This window comes from Balaenoptera ricei, chromosome 3, assembly GCF_028023285.1.
Source record: "Balaenoptera ricei isolate mBalRic1 chromosome 3, mBalRic1.hap2, whole genome shotgun sequence".
NCBI lineage: Eukaryota > Metazoa > Chordata > Mammalia > Artiodactyla > Balaenopteridae > Balaenoptera > Balaenoptera ricei.
The window spans coordinates 32,881,830-32,901,503 of record NC_082641.1 but is presented as its reverse complement, the minus strand read 5'-3'; the positions used below and the strand labels follow the sequence as shown (position 1 = coordinate 32,901,503).

Here is a 19,674-nt window from a genome sequence, read left to right as displayed (position 1 = left end):
CTTATCTTAGCCCTAATGTATGAGAATGACATAATAAGGACATAGTGTCTCCCTCTCAAAATGATGGCCATTTTAAATATTCCAATTCTACTTTCTTTTGCATCTGACTTTGAAGGGTTATTCATTCTTCTTCCTTTTTACACTCCTCGTAACCAACCACACCTTCCATAAAACATGCTAATGTTTATAGCATATACAGTACTTCAGGGTATTGTGCTGTTTTCTAGTACCCCATGCATTTTTACTCCTTCTAAGTTTAGACTAACCAACCACCAGTGTTGATCCCATTGGATAAGAGGGGCTTTACTTCATGTTTTTGAGAAGTTCATATCATTGACATTATAAATGATTATATTCATCTACTCAGTGATATTTAACTTAATATCTGTATTAAGTTTTGAGAAATATATAGAACATAAGAATTACATTGGGGTAAAGAAGCATAGCACTAACTTTTCAGACTCCTTGAAAACAGAGGTGAAGTCTCATTCAACTTTGTTTCTCCAACTCCTGGATCTGGCACCTTTATTAGATTGGATTGTAGTGCTCGAAATTAAATTGAACTTAATTCCATGGAAGCTTAGAACATAATGTTGAAAATTATAACATTGAAATATCATCCATTGCTTTATAAATTCAGTTGCTTAAATTTTACCTGGAGCTTTTATGGTTGACTTTTTGCCTAATGGTGAAAAACTGATAAAATCATAGTGTGGTAACATTTGCTTACAATTATCTAGTATAAGATTATTTTATAGAGCCATGGGACAAAGTTCTTGATAAAGTACAGTACAGAAAAAAATTTATATATTCTGGATTAAAAGAGAGTTGAAAAGAAAAAAAGACCTGATAGTAAAATAAAATGTGTGCATTTCAAAAGAAAAAAAAAAAAAGAATGAAAATTTATATCCAGGTGGCTTCCTCATATTCTCCAACTGTATCTTCTAGCTATGTTATATCTGCAATTTTCCTGCTAGCATCTTTCTTCTCCACTATTTCTGTCAGGCATCTCACCATAAAATTCTTATTTTACAAAGATACTTTTTATAATGAAGGGGATTTTTTGTTGTTTTTTATGGTTGGTTTGTGTGTGGAATGTACCAAATGTGTTTATTAAATTTCTTGCCATTTAGCTCAATGGTTTAAACCCAAAACATATTCAAAACCTTATTATATCATAAGTTGTGGTTAAGATTCTAAAAGAATTATTTGGTTTATTACTTTGTTGCTGATTTTTTATTTTGATTGTAGGTTTGTACGAAGACTACTTTATTTTTACAAGCCCAGCAGTAAATTATATGCCAATCTGGATCTGGATTTTGCCAAGTCCAAGCAGCTCACGGTTGTGGGTTGCCAGTTTACAGAATTTCTTCTTGAGTCTGAAGAGGTAATAAGCACTTTGTATATTTTCCAGAGTAAATGTTTTTCACTGAATTTGCCCCCTTCCTTTTATTTCTGAATAGGCATAAGCTATATTTAGAAACATTGAGAATGAGACCAAACCTAGATTTTTATCCTGACTTAGTCACTAGCTATTTATGTGACTTTGGACAATTAATTTGCCTCTAGAAGACCTGGTTTTCTCCTTGTAAGATGGAAAATAACACCACCTAATGCAGCACGGTGTTGAGTGGGATTAAAAAGAACAGATACTCAGTGATTGATATCTGTTATTAGTAACTTCATCATTATCATTAAATTTTTTGGACTTGATTAGAGGTGATTTTTCTAATTGTAGGCACTAAGTCCTTTTCTAGCAATATCATAATGTATTTGCTTTTAGGATGGGCAAGGATACTTAGAAGACCTAGTAAAGGATATTGTTCAGTGGCTCAATGCCTCGTCTGGCATGAAACCTGAAAGAAGTCTTCAGAATAATGGTTTATTGACTACTCTTAGTCAACACTACTTTTTATTTATTGGAACACTTTCTTGCCACCCTCATGGAGTCAAAATGCTGGAAAAATGCAGTGTATTTCAATGGTGAGCATTCCTAAATTCTGTTTCAGTATATACCTAAACTATTTTTAATGTGATCAGAAAGGGCATGCTTTTTAGTCTGTGTACCTGTGTTTGGTAAGTTTTTATTAAAATGCAAAAAAATATTTAGAGTTGTCTTGATGCTCTGATGCTTTTTTTAAAATGTGATATTTATTAAGTGCTTTCTTTTAGAAATGCTTATTTATTAGGAATTTAAAAATATTTGTTGAATTAATGAATCAATACAGTAATTTCTAGTAACCTTCATTATTTTCATCCTTATTTTAGTTTACTTAACCTTTGCTCCTTGAAAAACCAAGATCACTTGCTGAAACTGACTGTTTCGAGCTTGGACTATAGCAGAGATGGATTGGCTAGGGTCATACTTTCCAAAATCTTAACGGCAGCCACTGATGTGAGTATAATATAGGCAATAAAACTGTATATTTCATAACCAGTTAATTCAGTATTTTATAAATTTTGGCCTCATAAAACTAATTATAAATTCTAAGACTATGGGATGGAATTTTAGTTTACTTTAAAATTTTAGTCCCTCCAAAGAACTCAATACAGTACACATATTTTTATATAAAGGGAAAGAAGCAGCTAGATCGAAACAGAAGTATTTTACTTTACTTGGACTAAAAAAATATTCATATCAAGGGCTAGACCATCAATTCCAGTCTTTCTGCCCTTTTCAAGTAGCAGAACTGTCCCAAAACAAAGTCGAATAGACTGTCCATAGTGAAGTGAAGTTTGGGTGGTGTTTTTTTTTCTTTTTTTTTTTTTTTTAATGTTCTTATTTATCTTTATAGGCCTGCAGGCTGTATGCAACAAAACATTTAAGAGTATTATTGAGAGCTAATGTTGAATTCTTCAATAATTGGGGAATTGAATTACTAGTGACCCAGCTGCATGATAAAAACAAAACGATTTCTTCTGAAGCTCTTGATATTCTCGATGAAGCGTGTGAAGACAAGGTAAAGTTTCATTATTTTATAATAAAACCCTTAGACATGAATTTTTATTAAAATATTCAAATTTGATAGAAAATTATGTGAAATTATAATGTATATAATATAGTGGTTTTAGAAATAGAGAATTTACTATCTTCATGCAGTTATTAATTTGCCTAATAATTATTTCTTTTAGGCCAATCTTCATGCTCTTATTCAGATGAAGCCAGCTTTATCTCACCTTGGGGACAAGGGTTTGCTTCTCCTCCTGAGGTAAATTTTAAGAAAAATTTTCTTATAGTTATGTTTTCTGTTGTGTTCTCTCTGGCAGTGTGTATTAAAGCTGGATTCAAATCTGTAAAGGAAGCACTCTAAAGACTTTAGCTTGTTAACTTCTGAAAGAGGCCTATTTTAGAATATTGGACATCCTTTAATACTGAAACTCTGTCTTTTCATTGTTTTTCTTAATGTTTCTTTTACATTTCCATGTGTCCTCATTCTTTTCATGACATTTTCTTTACTGTGGTTGGATTCACATGTTTTTGCAAAGATTATGAAAATTTATTTGTATTTGAAATTACAATGAATAATAATTGACCTTTTAGTTTTAGGAAGGAGCTGTTCTTAAAGTCTTTTACCTCCTTAAACATATTTTGTTTGAGATATTTTAGCTCCTTAAACGTTTTTTGTGAGACTCAATGTTAAACTATTGCCTGTTTTAATTTACAGATTTCTCTCCATTCCAAAAGGGTTTTCCTATTTGAATGAAAGGGGTTATGTAGCAAAACAATTGGAAAAGTGGCACAAGGTAACTTGCTATTGAATAAGTTTCAATTTGTATCTTTTTATCTTGGGAAATAGATTGTGAATTTAGAGGATTTAAAAAATATCGTCAGTATTTTGAAACTAAAAAAGTTAAATATTTAAACATTCATGTGAAGTCAAGTCTTAAAATTCTGTATAATTATTTGTATTCATATTTATCCATTTTTTAAACTATAGTTATTTTATAGTGAACTATTGATTTTGTGTAAATTCTGTTGAAATTTTGCTTTCAATTTAATTGATATAATCTATTGGTATTGTTTGTCAACCCTACTTACCATCATTTCTTTTATTCTTGGGTTCCTTTCACACCCCTTTTAAGCTGAAACTAAAACAGTTTTCCTAAATGAAGATTATAAAACAGTTCTACCAAGCAGATATAATAATCTAATTAAACTTCATTTTAAGGTGTACTTTTCATAAATCTGAGAGCAAACTTCTTGCTGTTGTATATAATAGGGAAATCTAAGAAGAAGGGAGTAGTTTGAAGGTATTAACTTACTAGCTTTTCTTTAGATGGTCATCACTGTGACTTCAGTGCAATGCTTTCGTTTGAAGCATTGTAAATTGTCAAAGCATCTTAGAAACTCATGGAATAATCAATCCTAATGTAAATGATTTTCAGATTTTCCATTATTTCAGATCGTTATTTATATTATCTATATTGAACCATGTTTCATAAGATATTCTCATTTTTAAAAAATACTATAGCTATTGTTATAGTTACCAGAGGTGGGGTGTGGGGGGAGAGGGAATTGGATGAAGGCAGTCAAATGATACAAACTTCCAGTTATAAATAAGTACTAGGGATAACGTACAACATGATAAATATAATTAACACAGCTGTATGTTATATATGAAAGTTGTCGAGAGAGTAAATCCTAGGAGTTCTTATCACAAGGGAAAATTTTTTTTTTTCTTTCTTTAATTTTGTATCTGTATGAGATGATGGATGTTCACTAAACTTATTTTGATGATCCTTTCATGATGTGTGTAAGTCATATCATTGTGCTGTACTCCTTAGACTTATACAGTACTGTCTGTCAGTTATATCTCAATAAAACTGGAAGAAAAAAGGGAAAAAAATACTATAAAGTGTACAACTGCAGGCCTGAAGTCTTTCAGTAATTGGTGAATTAGAAAACTAAAATAAAGATGTGATAGTTTTGAACTTCCCTGGTGGTCCAGTGGTTAAGAATCCGCCTGCCCATGCAGGGGACATGGGTTCGATTCCTGGTCCATGAAGAACCCACATGCTGTGGGGCAGCTAAGCCCGTGCGCCACAACTACTGAGCCCGCAAGCCACAACTACTGAAGCCCGTGCGCTCTGGGGCCTGCATGCTGCAACTACTGAAGCCTGCATGCATAGAGCCCATCCTTTGCAACAAGAGAAGCCACCGTAATGAGAAGCCCCGCACACTACGACATAGAGTAGCCCCCACTGGCCGCAACTAGAGAAAGCCCACATGCAGCAATGAAGCCCAGTGCAGCCAAAAAAAAAAAAAAAAAAAAAAAAGAGAGATACGATAGTTTTATTTTCTAAATAGAAGATGTTTAAACTAGTTACCATAATAAGATTGGTCACCTTATTATACAAATTATATTAGGAAATTGCTTAGCAAATCTGGTACAGCACTTTCAGATAGTAGGTACAAAGTATTAACTGATATAACAAAATTATGTGTTGTGTATAAGGAAACAGAAGAAGGGTTAATGATTCTGCCTTAGGGATTAGCAAAAAAAATGTTAGGCTGAGGAGAGGATGTGATATTTGAAGCGGTCTTGAGGTGTAAATAGTCAAATAAATTGGAAGAAGGATGTTCAAGGATGAGGGGGCAGAATAATAAATCTGTATAGGTTATTGAAACTTCACAGACTTGTGAGGGAAGCCATATTCCAGTACGGGTGGGGCTAGGATAAGTGGGGTGTGGCAAGATGAGGATGGAATGGTGAATTAGAACTAGATTGAATTAGAATTAGAACTAGGCTTTTATAAGCCACATTGTGTCATACTAAGGGATTTCAATTTTGTAGGAAGTGGAGGAATCTTTACAAGTGTAAAGAATATTCATAATCAGAACTATACTTTAGAAAAAGATCACGGTGTAGTAGCAGAAGTTTGATCATCAAAGGTAAAGGAATCTAGGAATACTGAGACCAGTTTAGAAGCAAAATTGATAAAAGCATGGACTTCAGTGGTGGTTAGGTTCAATAGTCAGGGACACATTTTCTGGACATTTTTGAAATAAGATGGACAGGATTTGTGAACTGATTGGATGTAATGTATGAGGGGTCCCACTTGACACTTAAGGTTTCTGATTTGAATGACTGAATACATAATGGCTTACCATTAAAAGATTGTGATTACAAAAGATGGTTTGCAGGAATGAGGATAATGAATTTTGAATAAGTTGAACTGGTATTGCCTGTTGTATGGCAAGTGATAGTATCCAGAAAATATTTGGAAATGTGGATCTGGAGCTCAGATGTGAGCTGAAGATAGAAGTTTGGGAGTTGTCAGTGAATAGTAGTAGTTGAAATTTGAATTGAGTGAGATCACCAAGGAAAATGTAAAGAACAAAGAAATAAAACTGGAAATTGCTCCCTAGAGAACACTCTTTTTTTTTTTTTTATCTTTATGCTTTTTTTAATATATAACTTTATTTATTTATTTATTTTTAATTTTTGGCTGCGTTGGGTCTTCGTTGTTGTGCGCAGCCTTTCTCTAGTTGCAGAGAGCGGGGGCTACTCTTTGTTGCGGTGTGCAGGCTTCTCATTGTGGTGGCTTCTCTTGTTGCAGAGCATGGGCTCTAGGCATGCGGGCTTCAGTAGTTGTGGCACACGGGCTCAGTAGTTGTGGCTCGCGGGCTCTAGAGCGCAGGCTCAGTAGTTGTGGCGCACGGGCTTAGTTGCTCTGCAGCATGTGGGATCGTCCCAGACCGGGACTCGAACTCGTGTCAGGCGGATTCTTAACCACTGTGCCAACAGGGAAGCCTGAACACTCTGCTTTAATGAGGGGAATAAAATGACAGGGATACTGAGGAAAAAATTATCAGCATGGCTTCACTAAAGGATGCTTCAGGAAGGAGAGGCCAGTGGTATACATTCTTGAGAGAGGTCAGGTAAGGTGAACACTAGAAAAAAAGCCTGTTGAAGGTGACAGGTCATTGGTGAATTTTGCGAGAGCAATTTCAGTAACAAGTTATAAACAGATGCTGAATTGCAGTTAGTTAGGCAGTAAATGTGAGATGTAAAAATAAAGACAGTATAGTCTACTTTCTCAAATTAATCAGAGAAAGGGAGAAAGGGAAGGGAACTAACTTAGTGATTGCCTACCATTAAACTTAGTGCCTTTCAAGTATTACCTCACTTAATCCTCACAGCAACCCTGTGAAATGCTTTTCTATTATTTCTATGTTGTGAATGAAAATGTGGAAGCTAAGATGAGTAATTTATCCTAGGTCACAGAGCTTGAAAATAACAGAGCAGGGGCACTTTTTGATTCCAAAGCCCATGCTCTTTCCACTATATTTGATTTCCTCCCAGTAGCTTGCAGCATGCCAAGATAAAGTTGAGACTGTCTCTTTTTCTAGGTAATAAAGCATCCAGGCCTGAATAATATTGAAAATTCACTCATTCAATTTAAAACTTTCATCCCTAGCGCAGGCTTGGTATAGACTTAGAAACCTGCAGTGGAGGGAGGATATGGTTCATTTCATCACTCTTTATTATTTGTCTCCTCCCCATTTACCAGCTGCAAATTTGGAGCCTCTCCAGCTTTAGAGCAGGAGGAGGAGGAGGAGGAAGGGGTACAGGGTCATGGACAGTCTTACTCAACTGATGCAGCTGTTATCTGGGGTTGTTAGCTTTGAGTGGGGCAGATTTCAGATGTTGATTCTTTTACTCTAGGGTTATGTTTGTGAATTCCTCAAAGACCTCACTCTGGGGATCTCTCATTTGCAGTTCCCTTGACTGGATCAATGGCTTCTCTGGCTGCCTACTTACAATACCTCCTAGTAGCTAGAGGTTCACCCTCATTTGGGGTCTTCTTGCTCCTCCAGTAGGTCCTTTTGGGCAGAATCCTCAAGATGATCCACATCAGAAACTCAGTGCATTTCATAGCTATAAACCATACCCCTCAACTTTGCTAGTGTTTTCCACATGGATGCCACTGGTCAAAAGACTAACCAGGCAATACCACGTGAATGTAACTATTCCTGCATAAAGCTCAAAATACTTTCCTTAATTAGAATTTTTGTACTGAGATGTTCATGTATAGAGGAGATTATGGTAGTATAGTATATAGAGTAATATAGTGGTTGTAGTAGCAGTAGTAGAAATTTGGTATGCTGATAACATAATTAAAATCTTATATTACTTTTGCAAAGTAAAGAACCTAAAAGAAAAGTAGGAAAAGTAAGTTTTTAGAGTCTCTAAGTAGGGAGTTAAGGTAACCCACCAAATTCAAGTAGTCTAAAATGGTTTAAAATGAAAAATGTCTCCCTGCCCCCTTTTTCTATCTTTTCTGAAGATAATGTCTGTTAATATTTTGTGTGCATTCAAAGATGTTTTGTGCATCTATAAGTATATATTCTTCATATAAAAATACAAATGAATCCATTCACAGCTATAAATAAAATTGTATTTAATTTTTTTGTTTAGCAGTATATCTAAGAGATCTTTTCAGAGCTGTGCATTTAGAGCTATCTAATTCTCTTTAATGGCTGCATAGTAAATTATAGCAATGTACCCTAATTTTTATAATCACTCCTGTATTATGGGCATTTAGACTGTTTCCAACTTTTTAGTTTTGTAAACAGTGTTTGCTGGATATTCTTGCGCGTATATCTTTGCATACTTGTGAAAGTATATCTTTTGAACAAATTTCTAAAGTATAATTGTTGAGTCAAAAAGTATGTGAATGTAAAGTTTTGATAAATACTGCCAAATTGCTTTTCAGAGTTTCTACCAATTCCTTCTAAACAATTTAAAGTGGAGATCTTTTGCAATAAAGATGGTGTGATTGACTGTCTCGGTTTAAAGAATTTAACTAGAAATTTTCCAAGTTTTAGTTGGAAATATTTTTTACATTTGACCTGATTTAAAGGGAGAGAGATTGTTTCTTACCAAAAGGTGCTAAAATGGTAGAACTCAGTTAATTTCCTTTTAAAATTTCTAGTGAATATCTTCAGGGTTTAATATTAAGAAGCTAGTTTTGGGACTTCCCTGGTGGCACAGTGGTTAAGAATCTGCCTGCCAATGCAGGGGACACGGGTTCGAGCCCTGGTCCGGGAATATCCCACATGCCGTGGAGCAACTAAGCCCGTGCGCCACAACTGCTGAGCCTGTGCTTTAGAGCCCGTGAGACACAACTGCTGAGGCTGCATGCCACAACTACCAAGGCCGCATGCCACAACTATGGAAGCCCTCGCACCTAGAGCCCCTGCTCTGCAACAAGAGTAGCCACCGCAATGAGAAGCCCGCGCACCGCAGCGAAGAGTAGCCCCCACTCGCCACAACTAGAGAAAGCCTGTGCGCAGCAACGAAGACCCAACACAGCCAAAAATAAATAAATAAATAAACAAACAAATAAATAAAAAGCTGTTTATTTTTTTAATGGGGACAGGAATTCAATTATGACAAAAAAAAATTTTTAGGCTTACTTATATGGACCCTAAAATATTAATTGAAAATGAGGAAAAGAGTATAAGCAGAAAGCTTACAGGTATGGATGTGATAGAACATTTGCATTCATAATACCTTGTTCTATCTATTCTTTTCAAAAATTTCTTAAATTTCCTGAACAGATGTTCATTTTTCTCATATTTATGCTTCCAAAGATTTGTTAGGTACCTAACATATTAGAAATTTAGTGAATGTTGTTATGATATATATAATTAAAACAATATTATCTTCTAGGAATATAATTCAAAATATGTTGACTTGATTGAAGAACAACTTAATGAAGCACTTACTACTTACCGAAAGCCAATTGATGGTGACAACTATGTTCGTCGGAGTAACCAAAGGTATAGTCCAGTTAATGGAATAATTTATTGCTAGTCCTCAAACATAAAATTTAAAACCAAATTATTATAAATCATTACTTTTTAAAGTTTTCTGAGTAGTTGGTTATTTTGTTTCTTACACTGACATAGGAAAAATCTTTTTAAAGCACAGTATTGAATGTTCAAAAATTCAGTGACATTCATAACTTGAATACCCTGACTAATAATAGCGTTCAGATCCCTCCATGTCCTTACCCTAGTGTGTCTTTCTTGTCTTAGTTCTCTTAGCATTACTCAGAGATCAACTAAACTATTATTTTTCTAGAAGAATTCTCATGCCTTTCCACCTCCGTATTTTTATTTATGCTAAGTGATTATGTCTAATTCTGTTTATCTAGTACTTTATTGTAAGTCATTTTTTAAATTAGCTTATTTAAAATGAACCAATAGATATATCAATCATTTTTATTATACTAGATTACAGCGTCCTCATGTCTACCTACCTGTACACCTTTATGGACAACTGGTACACCACAAAACAGGCTGTCATTTGTTGGAAGTACAGGTAAAAACATAATTTGCTTATTTTAAATAGCTACAGTAGTAGAAAAAACTTAATATTGCTAAAGTATTATCTTTTCAGAAACGTCTCAAAAGCCTTCAGAAAGTCAGTGGCATATTTGCTTTTAAAACCATCCATCTTGTAATTGACTTAGCATTCTTTGTTTGCAGTTCTTAGAGATATTACTGGCTTGCATGCATTTCCCTGACTTGCATACGACCATTTGCATAGCTAATTTGTTATGTAGAGTAAGTAATCCAGTGAAGGTCTGAGTTCTTTCCTTTCTAGTTCATTTGGGAAGTTCATCTCCTTAGTAAAAACATACTGAAAAATTGAGTTTCTTCATTCCTCTTGTTGGGAAGTTAAACTGAACCTGAAACATATTCACTTACCTTTGGTGAGCGACAAACTGAAAGTATCAGTTGCTGTTTGTTAGTGCCTCACTATTTTCATATATTTCATGTAATGTAAGGCTTAGACAAGCAGTTGTTCTTTGAGTATAGTATGCACGCCAGATTTTGGCTGGGAATATGTCTTGCTACTAGGTGTTTTCAATAAATGTAACCCTTTTCTTATTTTAGGAATGGTTATAGAAGTATTTGTGTGTGTTTCTGAACAATAGTAACCTAGCAATTTAGTTCCTTTTCATATCAGTGTTCATTTCAGGAGCAAAAGTTTTACATAACTATACTTCGCAGTTTCATGTATTTTTATACTGTCTGTGAAGACTATTGAGGTGTGTGTATCTTTATATTAATTTTTAAAAAATTCACTGAAAGTTTAAATGATTTTCTCAGTGTCATTACCTACATAGTATGATAAAGTCTAGGTGTTAATTTGTTATTTTCTATCTAAAAGAAATAATGATTGTTAATGGCTAACATTTTTCTAATACTAAGTCCCAAGTACTTTGTTACACTTACGTAATAATTCATTAAATCATTAAACTTTATGAAACAGAGTTTAGGAAATCAAGACATGGGGAGATTAAGTAACTTGCTCTAGGCCACTTAGCTAATAAGTTGTAACTCTAGTATATGAATTCAGAGCCCATGTCCTAATGCTGCTTCTTAAGAAATTCGACGTAAAATTATTTTAGGATTTTAAATATGCAGAAATTACTAAATACAAACCTTAAATCGGTTTTAAGATACAATAAGAAAATATGTTAAAGACATACTGATAATCATAGGTATTTTTTTCCTCTCTCCAGAATATTATTACAGAACTCTGTCACAGTGTCCGTACACCAGATTTGGATAAATGGGAAGAAATTAAAAAACTGAAAGCATCTCTATGGGCCTTGGTTTGTAATAAACACTTCTGTAAGATCTTCTTAATTTTTAGATTTTACTCATTTTCCTGTTAATATTAAATAAATAAAAATAATTTTATTTGGAACGTGTTCTTAGATTAGTATTCTAAAACAAAGATTGTTCCTGCCCATTTAAATATTATTTTATGTTGGAAAATAAATGATTAAACTATTAATTTTCTTGCTGAGACAAATGGAACTTTAATTCCTAAAGTTCCTTATGTGAGGTTTTTTTCACAGTTCTTTCTCTCTTATAGACGTGGTTAAATTTTTTGTTTTTTTGGGTAGCTTTCCAAATCTCTTGAAGGAGTTAGTCTTGTAAATATATTTGATATGTGATTTCTTTTCTTTTAGGGAAATATTGGCTCATCAAATTGGGGTCTCAATTTGCTACAGGAAGAAAATGTGATTCCAGATATACTAAAACTTGCAAAACAGTGTGAAGTTCTTTCCATCAGAGGGTGTGTCATTTAACTCAGAAATCTTTCTAAAGTATATATTTTTGTTCACAGATGGGTGTGAGAGAAGAGTATTTTATGATTGCAGTTTTTCAGTGCATCAAGTTAAACATCTTAAGGAACTCCTTGTTTAATATTATTGATATTTTATTCTTATCATTGTAATATTGACATTTACCTTGCAGATAAACAGTGAGAGTATAGTGTGTCCAAATAATCCAGTAGTCCATTAGCGCAAATATTCCAAATTTATTTCAGAAAAGCTAATGTATATATATTTTTTTCCCTAATCACAATGTTCTTTTAGATTTTTTCCTTGTAATTAATATTTTTATTATGAAGGTTTTCATGTTATTTTTAATGGCTATTAAAGAAAACGCAAATGTACATATAGCAAACTAATATTTTATGGTTGCTTTAAGAAATCTCAGTTTGGAATTATAAACTGTCATTACTACATCTTTTACTTACAGGACCTGTGTATATGTGCTTGGGCTCATAGCCAAAACCAAACAAGGCTGTGATATTCTAAAATGTCACAACTGGGATGCTGTAAGGCACAGTCGCAAACATCTGTGGCCAGTGGTTCCAGATGATGTAGAACAACTCTGTAATGAACTCTCATCTGTTCCAAGCACCCTGAGTTTGAACTCAGAGTCAACCAGCTCTAGACATAATAGTGAAAGTGAATCTGCGCCATCAAGTGAGTATTGTGACAGGGTCATATAAAGTTAGCCGAAACTAACACTTGTGATATCGAAATTTAAATGAATTTTACATTCTTAATTTACTTTTCTCTGAGATAATTTGGCAGTAATAGCGTCTTGGAGAATGCTACCAACCTACATTGTTCTCTCCCTTTGCTTTCTAAATAGGCCTTGGAAAATCCTACTTACAGAGTTAAATAATAAGCCATGTCCCAGAAGAACCATTCCCCTTTTTTGCAATTTCTAATAAGTAAATGTTTATTCATCTACTTTCTTCATTTACCTAATTCTTTTGTTCATTTTTCAGATATAGGGTTGTTGAACTAGAATATATTTAAGAGATATTATATTCATATACTCATCTTTGAAAGAAGAGCTAAATTTTAAAATTAGCGAAACTGTTAAAAGATGGAGTATCAAAAATCAATTAAATGAAAAATGGTTTGCGGTTTTAAGCCCTGTGCTAAATGCTACTAGGTGCAGAAAATTTAAGACACTGTTTTTTTTTAAAGAAGATAGTGCAATATTTATCAAGCCATATTTCACCAGATCTAAGATACCATAAATTATAATATGCACCACTGTTTAAGAAAAAAAAAAAATGCTGCCTATTGCAAGATGCATGCTGATTTTAGAGATTTTAAGTGTGAAAAATGTGCATCTTAGAATTGGCAAAATATGGAAATACAGTGCAGTGTGCAAGTTTAAGATTTTATTTTGCCTTCTTTCAGAATATATTTGAAGTAATTTATAACTATTCAACAGAAAATTTAAAATAAAAATAGAATAAAATCCCAAAGATGTCATTAGGCACCTGGATTGAGTCTTTTATTAGAGGTAGGCCCTGAATTTAGATGAGTTTCTTAGTACCTAAGGCAAAGTGAGAAATAAATATAATTGGTTTAAACATGAATTTAAAATGTTGTGACTCGGTTCTTTGTAAGTGTAGTTTGCTTAAGATTGGACATTCATTTCTTATAAGATTGATTTTTCTTGCCTATTGTGATTCGAGGAATAAACCACCAGGAATCTGTACCAACTGAGTAAACATCCAGGGTCAAGTCTCCGTTTTGCCTTTAATTTTATCTTGAATATTTGGAGGTTTTGGAAACTCACTGGGATAATCAAAAGAAACTTTATGCAAGCTGTGACATAATGAGTTCTATAGTTTTTCTTTGGAAATAACAAGATCATCATAATGACAAATTTTATATTTTATTCAAGGACAAATTCTGAGTCTCAAGGAAGCTCTTTTTATGTGGCTCAGCTGTCTCTTTTTATTTTTGAAAAATTTTTCCCCAGGTGACTGTTAAACAAAAATTTCCTGAATTATGTCACTAATAGTTACTATGATTATTTGTCCTTTTTTATCTGCTTTTATTAATCCTTTGATCATAGGTATGTTCATAATGGAGGATGACCGGTTTGGCAGCAGCTCTACTAGTACATTTTTCCTTGATATCAATGAAGATGCAGAGCCAGCATTTTATGATCGATCTGGACCTATGAAGGATAAAAATTCATTCCCTTTCTTTGCTTCTAGTAAACTTGTGAAGAATCGTATCTTAAATTCGCTTACTTTGCCTAATAAAAAACATCGTAGTAGCAGTGATCCAAAAGGAGGGAAACTGTCATCTGAAAATAAGACAAGCAACAGGCGGATCAGAACGCTTACAGAGCCCAGTGTTGACTTCAATCATAGTGATGATTTCACACCCATATCCACAGTACAGAAAACATTACAATTAGAAACTTCATTTGTTGGGAATAAGCACATTGAAGACACTGGTAGTACTCCAAGTATTGGAGAGAATGACTTAAAATTCACCAAGAGTCTTGGTACAGAGAATCACAGAGAAAACACAAGCCGAGAGAGATTAGTTGTAGAAAGTTCAGCGAGCTCACATATGAAGATACGTAGCCAAAGTTTTAATACAGACACTACAACAAGTGGCATAAGTTCAATGAGCTCAAGTCCTTCACGAGAGACAGTAGGTGTAGATGCTACGACTGTGGACACAGACTGTGGAAGTATGAGTACTGTGGTAAGTACTAAAACTGTTAAGACAAGCCACTATTTGACGCCACAGTCTAACCATCTCTCTCTCTCTAAATCAAACTCAGTGTCCCTGGTGCCTCCAGGTTCTTCTCATACACTTCCTAGAAGAGCACAGTCCCTTAAAGCACCCTCTATTGCTACAATTAAAAGTCTAGCAGACTGTAACTTTAGCTACACAAGTTCTAGAGATGCCTTTGGCTACGCTACACTGAAAAGATTACAGCAACAAAGAATGCATCCATCCTTATCTCATTCTGAAGCTTTGGCGTCTCCAGCAAAAGATGTGCTGTTTACTGATACCATCACCATGAAAGCCAACAGCTTTGAGTCCAGGTTAACACCAAGCAGGTGAGCAAATATACATTTTAAAATCAACAATAATGTTTGCATTTTAACAGACTTAAATGTAAAGCATTAGCCAGGTTTTACATCTACGTAAACCTCAGAACTGACCTATTATAATTGTTTACTATAGTAGGCTATAAGCTCCTAGTTACCCGATATGATTTGAAATGGATTCTTGCAGCTGCGAGGGGGGAAAAGAAACTCCTTTAGGCCCTGAAAATAAACATATATGTTTTACAATGACACATAAGTCACAAGCTTTTTTTTATTTATTTCTCGCTTCTGCAAGGATCGATTTTAAAAAGAAGCATGTCGGGGGAATCAGGAGCTTAAGACCTACAATAACAAACAACCTTTTCAGGTAGGTCAATTTAAGGCTCCAAAAGTTGACTTTTTTTTTTTTTTTTTTAAGATAACTGAAAATTTCAGTATAATTCTTTTCAGTTTAAGTAGCTGTGATTATTAAGTAGGAACCAAATGAACATTAAATGAATTACTTGGCCCTCAGAATTCAGCAGTAGCAGTTTGCCTGTGCTCACAGGAGCATTTGGGAGATTTCTATGCCATATCTAAAGATTAGATCAAGCTGGTCAAAGTAGTAGATTTTACCTATAAAAGATATGCAGTGTTAAATTTTATTGTTGCAAAAATTTCTATACCTTCTTTTTTTGTTGGACCAAATACTTCTAAAAACTTTCTTTAGTTTTAGATTGTTCATTTTCATTTATTAAATGGATTAGTATTTGTCAAGCACTGAGACTAGTGCCTAGCACATATTAAGCACTCAATAAAAGTTAGCTGTTATCATCATCATTATCACCACTATTATTATTGATAGTTATTTCTTTCATGTAATCCATTTGGCTCTTATATAACCAAATGCTTAAGTTATTAAGCAATTTTGTTTCAGGAATGTTAACACGTTTAGTAGAAGAGATCCCTTGTAGCAAATAATAAATTATATTCCGTTTGGTAGAATTTTATAAATTATGCAGTAATGTCTTATCTACCTGACAGCCTCATCCCTCCCAACAGCTCACTAGTATAAACCTATGCAGTGAAGTTCACAAATTTTATTCAAAGGAAGTACCTCTGACCCACATTCATAGTTTGTTGATGTTTAGTCTAACAAGTTTGTTTATCAGATTTTCAGGCCTATAGATGCAACAGTTATAAGCTTCTACTGGTAGGGACACTGTGACAGGAAAGGAGAGCTGATAAAATTGGTGGCAAAGGAGGAAACTTTTATACTACAACAAAGTATTTGGAAACTCAGAGACTACAGCAGCTAGTAGCATTCAGCCAGGGGCAGTAACGTAGCACACCAAAATAAGCAGTAAGGGTTCCACCATCTTAGAGCTCAGTACAATAACCAAAGTGCTGTTAGCTCTGAACCACCCAGTTAGGGTTATTCTGTCTCACTGAAGCAGGCATTTCTATCTAACTGATTAAAGCACAGATAAAAAGTTTCATTGCTTAAATATTTATTAGAATAAACCAGAAACAACAACTATTCCAAATCACAATTTCCTAATCAGTCTGGGTTCTTAGGATCTTATTTCCTATATTCTCTGTTAGATCAAGAGAAGGATATTTGGAAATTTTACTCCTGGAATAAAATGCCAAGTTATCAGCACTATAAAGGATTAATAGATGTTTTTAATTTCTTGGGAGGGGAAAAAATAAAAAGAAAAAGCAGTCAAGAGAAACAGAAACAGTTGTACAAAGGCATGAAGGCTTAACAAAAATCTCATGTTCGTCAAATCTGTCACTTATTCTTCAAACTGTGTTTAGTACTTAACTGTGTACTGGGTTCCATGGAGGAAAAAATTGTGTAGACATTAGTCTTCCTATTCCCACTTGTTTCCTTTGGTTAGTTCAGAGAAAATGAAAATGATGGACGATAACTACACGTTTACTGTAAAATAATAGTTTGGAATCTAGGCTGAGAAGATTTTTTTTTTTACTTATAAAATCAGAAGAGTAGTCATACTGATACCTATGGTATAATGGTTAGCATGAATCCAGCAGTCTTAAAAACCATATCTTACTGAGATATTTCCTTGGGGCACAGCAGAAAAAACACTGAAGTAGGAATCCTTAATCTTGAGTTCTAATCCTGACACTGAATGAATGAACTTGGAAAAAGTTCCATAAATTATGCTGTAATGTCTCATCTGCTTGGAATTCAAAAGTTTTGCAAGCCTCATCAATCCAGAACAAACCCAGGCAAACCTCTCAATTGTTTACCGTGGTAAATCTGTATCGTAAAGTTCATGAATTTTGAAATATGTAGGCCTCAATTGCCTAATCTAGTGGAGATTGGACTAGATCAGTGGTTTTAAGCTTTTTTAAAATGTCGCATTTTAAGTAGAGAAACCTTTCTTCACAAAAACATTGCTATGGAAACCCAATACGTAGAATATGTAAAAACAGAGCTATTCTGGTTGAAATAGGTATTGTGGAGGTGAGTATTCCAATAATTCCTTCCCCTTCACTCCAGTAGTCTTTGAAGAGTTCTATGGAATCACAGAGGTATAACAGAGTACAATTTAAAAACTACTGACCTATTTTATAAAATTTGTAAATTTCAATTATGAGTGGTTTTTAGGTGGAAATTCGTAGAAATTAGTGGTTTTTGCTATGATAATTTTAATAGCTACTATTTATAAAACATTATTTTGTGTTCTTTTCAAAATAATTCTTCGTTTTAATATCAGGGTACGTTATTACATTTTAAATGACTTGAGTTTTCAAATAGCAGTATACATACAGTGTGGAACCTTGTGTACTGCCTTGTATATACAAAGCAGGCGTATGATAAATATTTTAGCATGTCTGTTGCATGAATAAAAATCTGTATAAGAAAGGTGTATCTTACGGAAATGTCATTATTCCATGTTATGGAATCACTGGTAAGGAATGCATTGAGGAAATACCAGTGCTTCGTATAAAGCTGTCTCTTGTAATATTTATATATGATACCATTTTTACTGTTTTTTTTAAGATGTGTACGTGCTTTATTTATTTTATTTTTTGGCTGTGTTGGGTCTTTGTTGCTGCGCACGGGCTTTTCTCTAGTTGTGGCGAGCGGGGGCTACCCTTTGTTGCAGTGCACAGGCTTCTCATTGCGGTGGCTTCTTTTGTTGCAGAGCACGGGCTCTAGGGTGCACGGGCTTCAGTAGTTGTGGCACGCAGGCTCTAGAGCTCAGGCTCAGTAGTTGTGGCACACGGGCTTAGTTGCTCTGTGGCATTCCCCGACCAGGGATCAAACCCGTGTCCCGTGCATTGGCAGGTGGATGCTTAACCACTGCATCACCAGGGGAGTCCCATTTTTACTGTTTTGTGTCTGTCTTCTGTGTTACAAAATCTTATGTTGATAAAGTAATTACCACACAAAGAATAAGTGATTATCCTTATTTTAATAAAAATAATAGTAAATAGAAGTAGTAGACGTGCCCTTACTTGTATGATAGCAAATCTAGCAGTCTCAAATGATTGTGAAGTTAGTCCTTGGATAATACCTCTGTTTTCTGAGGTCAGTTTTTTATCTTTACTTATTTTTTACTGCTAGACGTTGAAAGTTATCTTAATTGCTCACCTTTTCACTTTTACCTGGGAGACCGTAACAATTGTTTTTGGTCAACAGTCAACATTACTGATGTCCTTTTATATATCAATTTATAAAAGAGAAATATTCTCAAGTATTCATATGTTCTCAATAAATAAGATGGCACTGTTTAGTACTTGACTAGCTTCCTTTCTTTTATGAAGGTATGAAAATAAACTATAATTCTTTATATGATTGCTATAACAAATCAAGAAACTAATATAGTTTTTTTAATGGTATTATAGGTTCATGAAAGCTTTAAGTTATGCTTCGCTAGATAAAGAAGATTTATTAAGTCCTATTAACCAAAATACCCTGCAGCGATCCTCCTCAGTGAGGTCCATGGTGTCCAGTGCAACATATGGTAGCTCAGATGACTATATTGGTCTTGCTCTTCCAGTAGACATCAATGATATATTCCAGGTATCATAAATTCTATTGTTTTCTTATGAGTTGGTTTACGATTTTTTTCATATTCTATAACTGCTTACTAGAAATTATAATTTAGAGCAAATACTAATTTGGGGGAAGGTGGTATTTTTAGACAGTGTTATTTAAAGAAATTTTACCATGAGAATTATTTCACCTTTCTCAACTATTCTATACTCTTTTATTTAGCATCTCTAAGTCCCCAGCACATTATCCTTCTCCTCACATTAAATCATCATCTTGTTTGATTTCTTTATCAGTATATTCTCTATAGAAATTTTAATGCCTAGTCTTGCTTTTTAGTCACACTTGACTTGTTCCTTATTGTTTTTTAAATTGAGATATAACTGACATATAACATTGTGTAAATTTGAAATGTACAACGTATCCCTTGTTTTATTTAATCCTTGATCCTATTTA

General features: G+C 34.0%; 1 protein-coding gene across 5 annotated transcripts in view; it reads left to right on the top strand.

The window, feature by feature from the left end:
• The window catches only part of RICTOR (RPTOR independent companion of MTOR complex 2), a 120,021-nt gene that overhangs the window by 83,537 nt on the left and 16,810 nt on the right, over nt 1-19,674 (top strand). For 2 of the 5 annotated variants that reach the window (XM_059916284.1, XM_059916282.1), the window contains exons 20-33: nt 1,252-1,387; nt 1,784-1,983; nt 2,269-2,395; nt 2,796-2,960; nt 3,133-3,209; nt 3,666-3,744; nt 9,681-9,790; nt 10,247-10,334; nt 11,545-11,637; nt 12,001-12,107; nt 12,578-12,807; nt 14,210-15,218; nt 15,505-15,576; nt 19,071-19,248. In XM_059916284.1, coding sequence (XP_059772267.1) covers nt 1,252-1,387; nt 1,784-1,983; nt 2,269-2,395; nt 2,796-2,960; nt 3,133-3,209; nt 3,666-3,744; nt 9,681-9,790; nt 10,247-10,334; nt 11,545-11,637; nt 12,001-12,107; nt 12,578-12,807; nt 14,210-15,218; nt 15,505-15,576; nt 19,071-19,248 — 2,671 coding nt within the window. The remainder of the gene's footprint in view (nt 1-1,251; nt 1,388-1,783; nt 1,984-2,268; nt 2,396-2,795; nt 2,961-3,132; nt 3,210-3,665; nt 3,745-9,680; nt 9,791-10,246; nt 10,335-11,544; nt 11,638-12,000; nt 12,108-12,577; nt 12,808-14,209; nt 15,219-15,504; nt 15,577-19,070; nt 19,249-19,674) is intronic. The other 3 variants (XM_059916286.1, XM_059916283.1, XM_059916287.1) reach the window with 2 other exon arrangements.